Source organism: Diceros bicornis, chromosome 18, assembly GCF_020826845.1.
Source record: "Diceros bicornis minor isolate mBicDic1 chromosome 18, mDicBic1.mat.cur, whole genome shotgun sequence".
In the NCBI taxonomy this organism is placed as follows: Eukaryota; Metazoa; Chordata; class Mammalia; order Perissodactyla; family Rhinocerotidae; genus Diceros; species Diceros bicornis.
This window is the reverse complement of record NC_080757.1, coordinates 21,139,824-21,155,793: the sequence shown is the minus strand read 5'-3', so window position 1 is coordinate 21,155,793 and position 15,970 is coordinate 21,139,824. Positions and strand designations below refer to the sequence as shown.

The 15,970-nt window shown below is 40.4% G+C and overlaps 2 protein-coding genes across 3 annotated transcripts in view; one reads left to right on the top strand and one right to left on the bottom strand.

Moving 5' to 3' along the window:
- Window positions 1–3,126: 3,126 nt before the first annotated feature.
- TEFM (transcription elongation factor, mitochondrial) lies at window positions 3,127–9,617 on the top strand. The gene is made up of 4 exons (XM_058560328.1): window positions 3,127–3,387; window positions 4,437–4,900; window positions 6,887–7,036; window positions 8,768–9,617. Exons 1-4 carry the CDS (start codon window positions 3,357–3,359, stop codon window positions 9,203–9,205), a joined length of 1,083 nt encoding a protein of 360 aa, XP_058416311.1. The 5' UTR covers window positions 3,127–3,356; the 3' UTR covers window positions 9,206–9,617.
- Window positions 9,618–11,514: 1,897 nt separating this feature from the next.
- ATAD5 (ATPase family AAA domain containing 5) overlaps window positions 11,515–15,970 on the bottom strand; it is a 44,657-nt gene continuing 40,201 nt past the window's right edge. The window contains exons 20-23 of one of the 2 annotated variants that reach the window (XM_058560326.1): window positions 14,902–15,083; window positions 13,553–14,418; window positions 12,612–12,770; window positions 11,515–12,500 (exon numbers count right to left, since the gene is read on the bottom strand). In XM_058560326.1, the coding sequence (XP_058416309.1) occupies window positions 12,422–12,500; window positions 12,612–12,770; window positions 13,553–14,418; window positions 14,902–15,083 (1,286 nt within the window). In that variant the 3' untranslated portion in view covers window positions 11,515–12,421. The remainder of the gene's footprint in view (window positions 12,501–12,611; window positions 12,771–13,552; window positions 14,419–14,901; window positions 15,084–15,970) is intronic. The other variant, XM_058560327.1, reaches the window with a different exon arrangement.

Sequence of the window (15,970 nt, the reverse complement as noted above, 5' to 3'; positions counted from 1 at the left end):
GGAGAGGCAGCACCGTGGGTGTTGGGCGCCACAATGGGTGCCTGCTGGTGAGCAGAGAAAGAGCTGGAAGGTTAAGGTGAGGCCCCCATGGAGCAGGAGTTGGAGATTTAGTCAGCACTGGGGCTTTTGGCCAGGACAGGTAGGCTGTGTGTGAAGGAAAGGGAGGGGCTGGGCTGATAGAAAGCTGGGAAATCAGGCGTGGGGGGTGTTCCAGCAAGAGCCCAGGTGAGAGACTATGAGGCTCTGATGAGGGTGGTCATAGCAGGGAGGAAGCAAAAAAGACATTTTGCAAGTAATGCTGAGAGAATTTCATGTATTTTAAACTGGAAGTTACTGAGCAGTCGTGAGTCATGAAATTAATGTCAATTCAGTGGTTCTGACTAACTCAGCTTTTTTTTTTTTTTTTAACCTCTTCCCTCCTCAAAATCCTCTATGTCCTTAGTCTCTTGAACTTGACTTTGTCCCATTTCCTTTTAAACTTCTCTGAATATTTCTTCTTAATCTTTTGGGGAATCCGAATCCTCTACTCACACCCAGTGCTGGTGCCCCCCGAGTTCTCTCCTTGCCTCACCGTGCCTTTCTCACGCCACCCCTCTCCTGGCTCACGGGAGCATTCTCAGGGGATAAAGGGCCCTCTCTCTATGCTGACGGTCTCCAAATCCACACCCCAGCACAGTCTTCTCCATTAGCTTCGGACTTACATATCTAACTCTCCACTAGACATTCCCGCCTGAAGTCTAGAAGGTTTAAAAATGATTAGCATTTAAAAAAATGGAACAGAATAGAAACTATCAAGGTGCATCATACGTAAAAACACAAGTTTTTTTTTTATGAAGCTTTTGTTTCACATGTACATCTACGTGTCCTGGGTCATGGTCAAAAAAGCTTTAAAAACATAGAAACTAAATAACAGGCTAGACATGATGATGAAAGGAGTGGGAGGGGCCAGCGACATCCGCATCCGGGCGGCACAAACAGGGAAGTGAGAAGGAGCTTGTTTCTGGGGAAGATGACGACTTTCATTTTGAACGCCCTGATTCTGGTTTCCAGCAAATCAGGCCTAGCGGTTGCCTCTTTCCCTGCCACTTCCAGCCTCCAGTCAAAGCATGATTCTGAATGAACGTTCTGACGAATGAGGGAGCTTCCCTCAGGGTCATTAATAATTAGCTCCCAAGAAGAGGTGTTGCTCTAATGCAGGAACTAACAGTTATTGCACCCTTTTTAGATGCCGGGCGCTCTGCATCCAGCTGTTAATGAGAAATCCTCTTACCAGCCATGTGAGGCAGGCACCACTATCTCCCTTCCACAAATGAGGAAGCCGAGGTTCAGAAAAGGTGAGAAACTGTCTAAGGTTGTACAGTTAGCAAGTGACTGCTGCATCTTGCCAGTGAACCACACCGTCTCTGAAGCCATCCCCGGGGCTCCTTATGGCCTCACGTATTAGTGTCCTAGGGCTGCTGTAACAAATTACCACAAACTGGGGGCCTTAAAACAACAGAAACTTATTCTCTCACAGTTCTTGAGACTAGAAGCCTGAAATCAAGGTGTTGGCAGGACTGGTTCCTTCTTCTTCTTCTTCTTCTTTTTTTTTTTGTGAGGAAGATAAGCCCTCAGCTAACATCTGCCAATCCTCCTCTTTTTTTTGTGCTGAGGAAGACCGGCCCTGGGCTAACATCCAGGCCCATCTTCCTCCACTTTATATGGGACGCCGCCACAGCATGGCTTGCCAAGCGGTGCGTCGGTGAGCACCCGGGATCCGAACCAGAGAACCCCGGGCAGCCGCAGCGGAGTGCGCGCACTTAACCGCTTGTGCCACCTGGCCGGCCCCAGGACTGGTTCCTTCTGAGACTGAATCTGTTCCATGCCTCTCGCTTAGCTTCTGATGACCTTGGCTTTCCTGGCTTATAGATGCATCACTCCAATCTCTGCGTCCATCTTCACATGACATTCATATGGTTGTCTTCTTAGAAGGACATGAGTCATATTGGATTAGCCATCCCCCCACTTCAGTGTGACTTCATTTTAACTAATTACGACTCTATTCCAATGACCTTATTTACAAATAAGATCACACACTGAGATACTGAGGGTTAGGACTTCAACATATCTTTTTTGAGGGATACACTTCAACCCATAACACCTAAATAAATGGAACAAGCCCTGGAGTTACAAGGAAATTATTTCCTATTATTTGGAAGATTTTGCACCAAAAGTTGGCTTTACTTCTTGTTATATTCCTAAATTCCCCAGAAAGTGGCAAGATTCCCAGAATTCCTATGAGTAATTCCTATTAGTAGTTACGATTCTCCACATCCCCACTGCCTCCTGGACAATATCTACCCAAACATTGCCACCTCAGAAAAACACAAACCCATCACCTTTCCCTCCAAAACCCACCTCCCTCCTGACTTCCCTGTTTTTCACAAAACTAGCTGAAGTCTCCCCATCTTCCAGAGAGAATTTTCTTTCCACTCTCCTTACACTTCCCAGGTTCAATTCCTTACGGTTGCCAGTCTCTTGGGAAAATACACTAGCTCCCAACTCCTCTCCTTGCTCCCAGGCTCTTCACCCCCAATCCAGCCTCACTCTTCTACATACGGCCAATTTTCTAGAAACACATCTCCAGTCCCACTCCACGAAAGCCTCAGTGGATTCGGGCTACCTGGTGGAGCCATGCACCTGCTCCATCCTGCATTCAAGGCCCAACCAAACGTGGCGCCAGCCTCATCTCCCTCCATCCCTCCCAAATGGACCGCTACTGCGCCGACTTGCAAGGCCTCGCGCCAAAGGCACCTCCTGCTGCCTCGCCCTTCCCTGGCCCCCGGCTGCGCGCTTCCTCGCTGAGCCCCTGAAACACCTCGCCTCTCTCCCCGTTCTTTCATTCTTCCTGGTGAGACAGCTTTTCGTGCATCTGGTCCCGCTCTCCCCCGACCCCCAGACGCCGATCCTTGCGCCCCAGGCAGGGCCCAATAGGAGCGCACCGATCTACGTGCCTAGAATAAACCCAGGGAGTCTCCCCGCAGGAGGGATCCTGCCAGCTACGGGCTAAAACCCGCCGAGGCACGTCCTTCCCCGAGGTTCGGCCCAACCGCTCTCAGCGGCAGGTCGGGGCCCGGAGGTTTCCTGAATGCTGCGGACTGAGTCTGCAGACCACCCACGGGATCGGAATGCGGGCGCCGGGCCTCGGCCCCCGCAGCCAGCCGCGGCGCATCCACTGCTCGGCCGGACGCGCCTGGGAACGCCACGTCGGCCGGAACCTTTTTGCCGACAGGCCGGGTCTTTTAGGGCGAAGCACGCAGGAACCGGAAGTCAGTGGAGGGAAACGGAACTGTGGAGCCCGCTGATTTGACGGCAAGATGAGCGTCCCTAGTCTCCTCGTGGCGGGAGGTAGGGCGCCTGGAATACGGGGTTGACTTCCCGCCTGCCCTCAGCCCCTGGCCCTGGAGTGTTTCCTCCCTCTTGGAGCCCCGGCTGAGCTGACGGGGCCGTTCCCGTCCCCGAGCCTCGGAGCGATCGTGCTTCCCCGCGCTGGGGGTCCGCGAGCGGCTGCTTCCCGGCCTGGGCGGCGGGCGGCGGGCAAGAGTCTAAGGGCCGCTCGCTGACCTCTGGCCGCGTTCTTGTCCTGTGGCTGCGATGTCCGAGGGACTTTCTGTTGTTTTTACAGCGATACACGTTGTTCCTCGTGTGGTTTTTCTTCTTGCAGAAAGAGTCATGGTAGAAGTCTTGAAAAGTGTACCGAGGAAAATAAGAACCGTCCTTAAATCTACCACTCAGCGAAAACATTTCTTACAACCGTATAAAGTTTAATTTTATTTGGGCCCACCAAATGAGAAACTAGTGAAAATAAATATTCTTAACGAGAGATGTAAATTACAAAAGATCCCTCTAAAGTTAAAAATATCAAAAACGTTAAGCAGTTGCAGTCGTTTTAAATGCATGCGTCTTGAAGGGCATACAATAAGATTTCTAGGTAGTAAAACTTAGGACTTAACCACAAAAATCAGTAGACATCTCTTGTGAATAAAAACAAAAAGTCCTATTAAAAATAAATAAATATAGGGGCCGGGCCCGTGGCTTAGCGGTTAGGTGCGTGCGCTCCGCTGCTGGCGGCCCGGGTTCGCATCCCGGGCGTGCAGAGACGCACCGCTTCTCTGGCCACGCTGGGGCCGCGTCCCACGTACAGCGGCTGGAAGGTTGTGCAGCTGTGACATACAACTGTCTACTGGGGCTTTGGGGGGAAAAATAAATAAATAAATAAATAAAGTTTTGAAACTCAACTTGTTTGGAAGATGCTACTCCAGGAGAGTTTAATATGGTCCACTAGTTCTTAAATTATGGGAAAGTCTGTGTCACTTTGCAAAGGCTCTGGTCCAGCCACAGCTAACTGAAAGGAAGTAAGACATACCAGCTTACATTCTGCTAAATTTTCTTTTTAGGGAGGTGGAGATGTTTTCCAGTTCCGTTAGGGTCGTCCTTGTTCCAGGCCCTACAGAATTCGTGCTGTCGGAAGAAATCCACTGCTCCTAAGAAAACCAGTCCCAGTGTTGCTTTTTGTGATGAAAATACGAAGGAGTCTGGAAGTGCACTTGACAAGCTCTTCTCTTCAGAGCAGCAGGCTTCCATCTTGCATGTGTTGAATACAGCATCTGATAAAGAACTTGAAGCTTTCAAATTGCTTCGAGGAAGAAAGTCCACCAATATTGTAGAGCACAGAGAAAAGTTTGGGCCTTTCCACAATTTGGAGAGTTTAATGAATGTGCCCTTGTTCCGGTATAAAACCACGGTTCAAGTTTGTAACAATATTCTTTGCCCAGAGACTGGAGGGAAAAAAGGAAAGTTACAGGAAAACCGGCTCTTGAGGAAGCTCATCAAACCAGAGATAGGAAGAGAGCGACTTAAGGTATACCCTTTTTCTTCATGTCTGTTATACTGCCTCAGTATTTGAGAACCTGCTTTGCAAAGCACTATTCTGTGCACCAAGACAGGGTTCTTCAGGCAGCTTATAGTTTAGTTGGTGGGCCCAGACATACTTATAAATAGATAACCTATTATACAAAGTAGTATGTGATCAGTACCAAAGAAGGAGATGTACAGATAGTAAGTTGGCAGTTTAGAGGAGAGAGAACTGTGCGCTGGAGGAACTGAGGGTGGATCTTGGAGGGAGAGAGTTAGGTTAGCTGGAAGAGGAGGGCATTCCAGGAGGAAAGAACAGTTGATATGGAGAAGTAGGTCTGTGCCAGGTTTCTTTGAGAGGAATGTTCTGGAGATATCTGATTGTGTCTGAGGTTTATGTTGGGAGTAATGAGAAATTAGGATGCAAAGATGGGTTGTGGCTGAGGGGTGACTTGAGAACGTAATACCAGATTTTCCAGCGGGATTTATTTTCTGTCCCCCTTCTCTCTTTTAAAAAGCATTCTAAAAGCAAATCTTTTTCAGTGTTGTCTTAAAAAATAAATATTAGAATTACTTGGCACAGCAAACATTAAACCTTGGAGGAACTTAGATCCTGTGTAGCATTACTTGATAAAATAGTCTCTTAATCCATAATAATTTTTTCTGGACCAGTAGTTCTCAGTTTTTGGGGGATTACGGATACTTTTTGAACTTGAGGAAAGCTATGGACCCTCTTCAGAAAAAAACAAAATATAGCATATATACACAGAATATTGCACATCCTTTCAGAGGATTTGCAGATTTCATTCAGTCCATCCATGGTCTCTGGATAGAACTCTGCTGCAGTTGATCTGGAACTTACTTGAAACAAATTTTTCAGGGTTTGGATTTTCATTCAAATTTATGGCTAAAACTACTATTCACACTCAGATTATAGTGGAGTTACATGTTATTTAGAGGGCTAGGTTCTAAAGTCAGTTTGTATGGAAAAAATCATGCAGTAAAGTCCTTGAAAAAAATCTGTTACCCATGAAGGGCTGTATACAACCTGGTTCAGTAATTCTTATGGACACTAAAGCTTGAGAATCATTGAGCTAAAGAGCTAAAAGAAGGCCTGTATTTTGTAGATGTCTGGGCATCCAAACTATTCTGCCTTTAATGGATATTTATCCATTCCTTAGCGGTGAAAGGGAGATGGGTATAGAATTATAAAATGTTCCTGCTTATCTGCCTCTGTATCTATAGAGCATATTAATTTATTTGTCTACATAACTAAATGAGGCATGTGGGAGTGAGGTGATGCCACTGTATTATATATCTCCAGCCCAGACTTGGCACAGAGCTAAATCCATATATCCAATTATCTATTACACATCTCCTGTTAGAAGCCCTATAGGCAGCCTGAACTCAATACATTAAAAAACAAGTAGTCTCCCCCCACCTTCCCAAGTTGATCTGCTTCGTGTCATCATCCTGATTAAAGAGATTGAAGGTTATCATAATTTTCTAATAATAAAAGACCAAATTAACAGGTAACTGCTCTACAGGTAGTGAACTCTTGTATTCAGTAGAAAAAAATAAATCCGTACACTTAAAAAAAAAAAACTTTCAGATCTCATTCTCCAACCCCCCAATAAGTCTTCCCTGACCATTTCTCCTCTCTGGTGTAACTGTTGTATGGTGGCATTTCTTATAATGTATGGTTATGTTCCTCGTTTACCACCCAGTCTCGAGCAGTCCCCAGTGATATTTGAATATTTGAATGCCTACTTTGAGCTAGGTGCTGAGAAGTAAAGGTTCTTTGTCTATAAACTGACTGCTACTGGTTACCTTTTAATGATAATTACTCCTGCATTTCTTTAGCAATTCTCAGTTCATAAACTGTAAGTATATTTCTATTACATAAACTAATTTGGCATTCTGAGTTTGTAGCTTAAATTTTGTGTCTGTTAAAATGTTTACACTTGTAATTAAACCAGCCTTTTTGTTTTAGGCAGTTAATAGCATTGTATCCATTGTTTTTGGTACTCGAAGAATTGCCTGGGCTCACCTTGATCGTAAATTGGCAGTGCTAGACTGGCAGCAAAATGAATGTTGCCGACTGACGAAAGGAACATACCTATCATCTGTCTATCTAAAAGAGGTAAGGCAGGTGCACCTCCAGATTCCTACCTGCTAGAGCTCCTTGTGTAGTTTAATCTTCTAGTTCTAAAAGGAATGTAATAAAATAGTAAGGATGGATTTTATTTCTGTACTTATTACTCACCCATTCCTATTATGTTTTCTGTCACCTATGATTTTTAAAAATTGGATCTTTCTTCATTTAGTACAAGAAATGCCTTATGTATCAAAGGCAGATACTGAGAAAATCATTGGTAAAGTATATTACAGTAGTCCTCCCTATCCACAGTTTCAGTTACCTGTGGTCAACTGCAGTCAGAAAATATTAAATGGAAAATTACAAAAATAAACAATTCATAAGTTTTATTTATTTATTTTTCCCCCCAAAGCCCCAGTAGATAGTTGTATGTCATAGTTGCACATCCTTCTAGTTGCTCTATGTGGGACGCAGCCTCAGCATGGCCAGAGAAGCAGTGCGTCAGTGCACGCCCGGGATCTGAACCCGGGTCGCCAGCAGCAGAGCGCACGCACTTAACCAGTAAGCCACAGGGCCAGCCCAATTCATAAGTTTTAAATTGTGCGCTGTTCTGAGTAGCATGATGAAATCTTCCTCCATCCTGCCTGGAACTTGAATCATCCCTTTGTGCAGCATATCCACACTGTATACCCGCCCATTAATCACCTAGTAGCCATCTCTGTTATGATTGACTGTCGTGGTATCGCAGTGCGTGTTCAAGTAACCTTTATTTTACTTAATAATGGCCCAAAGCCAATTTTATTATTAGTGATTGTTGTTAATCTCTTACTGTGCCTAATTTATAAATTAAACTTCATCATAGGTAACTATTTACAGGAAAAAACATAGTATATAGAGTTTGGTACTATCCGTGGTTTCAGGCATCCACTGGGGGTTTTGGAACCTATCCCCCACAGATAAGGGGGGACTACTGTATTTTTGTGTGTGTGTGTGAGGAAGATTAGCCCTGAGCTAACATCCATGCCAATTCTCCTCTTTTTGCTGAGGAAGACTGGCCCTGAGCTAACATCCCTGCCGATCGTCCTCCACTTTATGTGGGATGCTGCCACAGCATGAGTTGACAAGCGGTGCGTCGGTGCGCGCCCGGATCCGAACCCGGGCTGCCAGCATCGGAGTGCATGCACTCAACCGCTACCCTCAGGGCCGGCCCGGGACTATTATATTGTAAATGTTACAGAACTTCATCATGATATTTATAAAGCTTATTTTTCAAAATACTATCACTTATTGTCTCGTTTGAGTCTTTGAAACCTTGTGAGATGGGCAGAAATTATCTGATTATACCTATGAAAACTGGTTCAATCAAGCATCTGATGCTATTAGTCAGTTGCACAGGTGACTGATTCTAGGCTAGTTATTCTAACCCTATGCTGTACCCTAGAAGTTTTTAAAAGGTTAATGGAACAGTTTTCTCTAATTTTACAGCCTGTATAGATTTTAGGAATTATGATGCCCACTTTACAGATGAAGAAACTAGTATTTAGGAGGACTAAATGGCTTGTCTTAGCTCAGCGTGTTCCTGATAGAACCATGACCAGAACTTGGCTGTCCTGACTCCCCCATAAAATGCTTTTCCAATTGCTTCAAAATTGTCAGCAGCAATATAATGTAAGTTACATAATTTAAAAACAGAAGTGGGACAGAGAGAGGACCCAAACAATAAAACTTGATGAATTATTTCTGCTTACTTATTTTGTCTTTTTGTTTTTTTTTAAGATTTCTTCAGTCATTTCAAAGATACCTGAAGCTGACTTCTATGTTCTGGAAAAAACAGGACTTTCAATTCAGAACTCATCTCTGTTTCCTATACTGTTACATTTTCATATCATGGAAGCCATGCTGTATGCCTTATTAAATAAAACTTTTGCCCAGGATGGCCAGCATCAGGTGCTGAGCATGAACCGGAATGCAGTGGGGAAGCACTTTGAACTGATGATCGGTGACACACGGACTAGCGGAAAAGAACTAGTGAAGCAGTTCCTCTCCGAGTCTGTCCTGAAGGAAGAGCCTCGGGTGTTCTTCCCGTCAGATAAGATAGTCCACTACAGACAGATGTTTTCATCTACTGAACAATACAGAGTAGAAGAGTTGTATGATTCATTATTACAAGCTGTTGCCTTCTATGAATTAGCAGTTTTTGACACTGAACCTTAAAATTCTGAGGGTAATATATTATCTGCTGTAATGTTATATTAATTTATATTTATTAGCTCTAAAGTTGTAAAATCAACTGTTTTGAACATCCATGTTAACGGAGAAGAAAACATGTCTGAGTGTAAATACATCTATTTAGATGTTTAAAGTCAGACTTTTGGCTGTTGAATGGTTTACACAATAATAAGCCAAGGCCAAATCAATAAATATGAGATTCTTTGCCTTTTAGGTTTAAGTGTTAAACAATAAGATGCCCCCTAAATAGCCAAAATGAAAAACAAAGTTATCTCCCCTTAAAAGCAAATACCATCCACAGTAAAGGATTTGCATTTTTATCATATTGTTAAAATAGGGAATAATGATTTTTCTGGGTGGTGCTCATCCTGGGAATAAAGCTAAATATGACTGATAACTTGTGGAATCCTCTTATTCTGAAGGTCGAATATGGTCTAATGCACGCCCTCCAAGAGGTGATTTTTTTTTTGCTGAGGAAAATTCACCCTGAGCTAACATCTGTTGCCAATTTTCCTCTATTTTGTACGTGAGCCATCACCACAGCATGGGCACTGATGAGTGGTGTAGGTCTGCACCAGGGAACCAGACCTGGGCTGCCGAAGCAGAGTGCGCTGAATTTAACCACTGGGCTACCAGGGCTGGCCCCAAAAGGTAATTTTCATAAACTCAATCTATCAAGTCCAGAACAAACTAGCTTTGTCTAATAGGTTCATTTTTTTTTACTTAGAAATATTTTACTTGACAGACCATCTTTTGAGAAAAATAGCACTTATTTTTTTTCCATATCCCTCCATTTTCCATTATATTTGCCTTAGTTCAGGCCCTCATATCTCATCTATACTGAACCCAAGTCTCTTTGATGTCAACGCATTTGCTCTTTCCTTTAAAAGTGAAATATACTTGTTGGAAAAAACTTCAAATAATCAGAAATATATGAACTAAGTGGAAATCCTCCCTTTCAGCACCTCCAACTCCCTAGGGAGTTTGGTATACACTCTAAACTTGTTGCCATGCACATGTAAACCTCTATATTTACATTTATGGTTGTATACATAAACATCTCCACCTTGGAAACGTAGGTATCTCAAACTACACACGTCTGAGACCATTCTCTTTCCTCCAAACCACCTCCTTTGCCATTGTTTTACATTTTGATAAATAGCTTCACCAACCATCCAGTTGTTCATGCCAGATATGTGGCATTCTACCTCCCATCTATTTCTGGAAATAGCTATAAGTGAAAATGTCCATTTCAAACATTTATAGGATAAGATGCTAAGTACTGAAAAGCCATCAAAATTTGGTTACTTTTATCACAAAAGTGAAGCTAAATTTTACAGGAATTTATCACCTTTAAGAATTGAGAAAAAAAATTTTTCCCCAAATTATGCTAAACCTAAAAAAAAAAAAAAAAAAGATTAATTGTGTCCCTATTACAGAGGAAAATATCCCCATTATTTCTTGATTTTTGATCATTTAAATATAATTCTATGGAGCTATTTTTTTTTGGTTCCTCAATTATTGAGGATTATCATAATTTCCTAATAATAAAAGACTAAATTAACAGGTAACTGCTCTACAGGTAGTGAACTCTTGTATTCAGTAGCAAAAAATAAATCCATACACTTAAAAAAAAAAGCTTCAGATCTGATTCTCTCTTTTGTACAGGGACGAAACCTGTAAGATAGAGCCTGTAGCCAAACCTATACAATCTCCATACTTATCCAGATGATTACACCTAGAACTCCTATTTAAATATTGCATAAACCCTTTTAGCTTTAGCCTTTAATTAAGTCAATATACTATCAATACAACAAAAGGCAAGTTGAACAAATAAGAGGTAAAAACATATCTTCATACACATTTGTAAACAGGTATAAATCTAGATTTTTCAACTGTACAAAATTAGGATCCTTACCTTTTGAGGTGAAAATATAATTCACCACATAACGTAACTGAATGTTCAGCTAACAAAAACAAACACTTGAAATAGGAAACTATTTTCACATACACTTGATTATCTGATTGCAAAAATGATTTGGTATTTTAAAATCTTGTAATTAAAAATATATACTTTTCTCCAAAAACATAACCTTAAGTGGAAATGGCTAGTATGTAGAAATCCTATAGCTGAATCCTTCTTTGTTACAGTTTTAATGAATAGCAGTTTGTCCAAAATAGATATATTAACATCATTAATATCTTCATGAAATAAAACATCAATGATATAAAAATACAAGAAAAATGTACAAGGCAAATGATTTGAGTTGGCAAAATATACAAGATATCACATGCATGGTTGATAAAAAATATTTATGAAAACTACAATTCACAACCTTGATTTCACTTTGTCAACATTCAATGATTCAGTGTAAAATATGCTGGAAGAGTACACTAAAAAATTTATCAGCAAGATCTTAGTTTTTGAAAAAGGAAGCATAATGTCTTTCCTAGGAGTTTTCTTATGTATTTTTTTTTAATTTATTTTTTTTTGTGAGGAAGATGAGGAAGATTAGCCCTGAGCTAACATCTGTCACCAATCCTCCTCTTTTTGCTGAGGAAGATTGGCCCTGGGCTAACATCCATGCCCATCTTCCTCCACTTTACATGGGACGCTGCCACAGCATGGCTTGACAAGCGTCGCATTGGTGTGTGCCTGGGATCCGAACTCTACGCCAGCGCAGCAGAGCGCACACACATAACCACTACGCCACTGGGCCGGCCCCTCTTATGTATTATATCCGTAGTTTTGTATTTTGGATTGTGTAAACTTATTTAAAAAAAGATCATCACCTAGGCGATTCATGTTTACAACTTGACAGAGTACCGACACTTGGTTGGAGAGAGGTGGATTAAGAGTAACAGGAAAGAGAAAAATTATGGATTCGTTTAGCGTTGAAACATCTTTAGAAATATCTTAATGAACTCTACCCTCTAGAAACAGCTCACTCACATACAAAAATACTCCAACAAAGCTAAATCAGATAATACAAAACATCCAGAAAAAGTAATACTACCACCATCATAAATAGAATTTATAACTCAAATTTTTTCCTTTTAAATATTTGCACACTAATAAAAAATATACAAAGTCCGTTTTAAATATACATTAAGAGAAATAAACTTTTCCATGAAAATCAATATAAAAACGTATCCTAAGGACCACATGATATCTGTACAAGGCATTGGTGATATGGAATATTAAGGGAAGCCAGCTGCCAGAGTGTTCACAGTCTCTTTTGAAATGTTAAGATGAATTCCTTCAAGATAGTGCAGGAACCTGTCAAAATTACGAGGAAAAATACAATTTAATATTAATATTTCCATCAGATACAAATACTTATTAATATTGAAATACCTCTCTAAAATGTTATTTTTATAGAACATTTACCTTCTTTTACTTTTTCCTTGTTCTTTTAGCTTCTCAGTCCTACAAATGTTTCGAAGAGTTGGCAAATATTCAATTATACTAGCTTGTCTATTACCCAGGTTCAGAAGAGATCGGCTGGAAAATACACCTTTAATGACTGCTATTCTCTTCCAAGCACTGCTGTAAATTAAAAGTACTGCATTACTTTTTTTTTTCTTTGTGAGGAAGATCAGCCCTGAGCTAACATTCATGCTAATCCTCCTCTTTTTTCTGCTGAGGAAGACCAGCCCTGAGCTAACATCTATTGCCAATCCTCCTCCTTTTTTATTTTTTCCCCAAAGCCCCAGTAGATAGTGGTATGTCATAGTTGCACATCCTTCTAGTTGCTGTATGTGGGATGCAGCCTCAGCATGGCCGGAGAAGCGGTGCATCAGTGCGCGCCCGGGATCCGAACCAGGGCTGCCAGTAGCGGAGCGCCCACACTTAACCGCTAAGCCACGGGGCCGGCCCAATGCATTACTTTTTATTTTTAATGCTCAATAAAAGTGTAACAATCCAAAACACAACCAGCTTCTGGTCTCTGCTTCTCCCTGCTTCTGATCTAGACTAGATTAAGTGGATTCCAGATTAACTTCCTGTATCATTTTCAACACATTAATCACTCCATTCCCAATCTGAAAAATCTTTAATGGCTACCTGTTGTCTGCCACAGCAAATCCAAACCCCTTTTCCTGTCATTCAAGAGTCTCCCAAATCTAGTCCCCTTCCTAATCTCTCATTATTTCTCTTCCCAGCAATCAGGCTGGTCTCAACTGTTTCATTAGAAGCTACATTATTAATATTAAGGGCTTACCATGATCAACAAAGCACAGCATTTCAAAATTAGTAAGAAGAAGGAAACGAATAATTTCCCCTTACCATTTATTATTGAAAAATAAAAAGTAAAAGGAAGTAAGACTTACTCTAAATTAGCTGCTGACTGACTAAAGTGTACATTGTTGCGCTTTTGTGAAACATAAATAGTAAGCTCTTTTGTTGGATCTTTTCCTAATTTCTTGCAAGAATTCAAGGAGGTTTCCAATGCTTTTGAAATACTAGAAGAACACTTCGTAAAGCTGAGAGCTTCTACAGCTGCCTTTAATTCTCCAGTGCTTTGAGAAGTCCATCCATCACTACTCTCGAGACTAAACTCATCACAAAGTCCACTTTTAACCTTTTCATTTGTCCAGCTGAAGTCATTTTTACCAAATTCCTTTTGCTCCCTTACATCCGTTAAAAGGGCATCTAAGAAGGACATGTTATCCATGAACTCGGTGAGAGAATTTAAACAGTGAGAAACAAGGGCAGAACATTTTTTTTCTGCTGGTGTTTCAGGAGGACGAGGAATAGATTCAATGTTAGACTCTAAACATTTGTTTAGTTTCTTGGTCTCTGGATTGCTTTCTTTGTCTCTGGCTTTGCTTTCTTCTGAATTTGAGGAAGATGCAGGGGAAAAGCTAATAAATTCATCAGGAAAGTCCAATCCGGTGTCAAATAAATCACTATCATCTAGAACTACCATCTTTTTCTTATGTTTCTTTTTTTGTGACTTTTTCAATGGCTTCTCTCCTCCAGAATGTTTCCTAGCAAGACATTTCATACTTTTTGTTGCTGCACTGGCGTCCACGCTTACTGATGAACCACATAAGTTTTCTGTTTCTGGAATGATAGCAACAGGTAATGGTAGAATGAACTCAAGATTACTATATAAGAAATCTACATTCCGCATTTGGAATTCTGTAAGAAGCTGGATGAGCTTATGCCATTCTTCCTTTGTTCTGATTTTGTGCTGCAAAACAATTTTGAGTAAAGAAATGTTATAATAGTACAGAGTCTGAACATTTTTCTACCCATATGAATAGACAGTCATCCCTATTCTATCCTCAAAGTAATGAGTCACTACTCATAATTTTATGAGTACTGTGAGTCTAAAAAATAAATTTAAACTGTTAATTTGAAGAATTAAATTCTCTAATATTCAGTATATACCCCAATTCAATAATTAGAAACTCATCTGTTTAAAAACTACTTTTCTGAAATTGTCTTTTTTATCTGAAATATTTCTAAGTTCTATTCTAAATCCTGTGATATGCATTTAGAACAATGCCTATGCACCATTTGTCAAAGTGGTACAATGTGTTAAAACCAGAAATCTGAAGCCTATAAAAATTATAGGCAAATTTAAGTTAACCTTAAGATGTAAAACATAGGAGTATTGAGAAGATGAAAAGGAACATAAATTTAACATTCCAAACTAGACATTGAAAAATACCTTTAAAAATGAAAATAAGTCTTCAGATGGGGAAAAAATGTTCTTAAGGCCAAACAAGGTCTCAACACAGCCAGTGTCGCATTTGGGAAGGTCTGTAGGATTCCTTTTAGTATTTTTAGGGTTATTTTTGGAATCAGAGCCATCTTCAGAGCAAACAAGTTGTACATTTCTGCTGTTTCCTCCTACAAAATTGATAAAAGAAAATCTTAGCTATCCATATTTTTAACAAATTATGGCAAACAATTATTTAAAATCTAAGATTCTTTGGCATCTTTTGGACCTATACCCCCATTTTGTTCTTCTCCATTTATGTATTTAATTCATAAAGAGTATAATACAAACATGAATTCTAGCCTACATAGGTTGAGTAGGGTGGTGGTGGGCTTATAAAACAATCCGATAGGAAAAAGTGCAAGGACTGTGAATAGGCAAGTCACAGAAGAAATACGAACGGCTAATAAACTCATAAAAAGATGTACAATTTCACTAGTGATCATGAAAATGCAAATTAAAATATCGTTCGTTTTTCACCTTTTAAATTGGCGAAATTAAAACAACTAATAACCTAGTCTTGTCAGAGATATACACAAAAGAGCCATCATAAACTATTCATGAGAGCATAAATCTCTACAATTATCTTTGGAGAGCAACCTGACAACACCTATCAAAATGTACAATGTATAGAGCCTTGGCCCAGCAACCATACTTCTAGAATTCTGATAGAAGTACTCACAGACATGCTTAAGGATATATGTATAGAGGTATTCATAGCATACTTTAATGACAAACTGAAGATAATTTAAAAGTCCCCTAACAGGTAATGGTTAATTAAATTACATCATATCCAGTCTATATCAATGGAACAGCACACAGCTGTGAAAAAGAGATAATACTGTATGTACCGACAACAAATTGTCAAGTAAAAATAAAGCAAATTGTTTAACAATATATATAGTATCATTTAATTTTGCTAAGTAACTAAGTAGCAATATTTGTACATGCATAGATAAAGGTCTAACAGTGGCTACCTTTAAGAAGTGGGGAAGATCTTTTACTTTTTTACGTTATA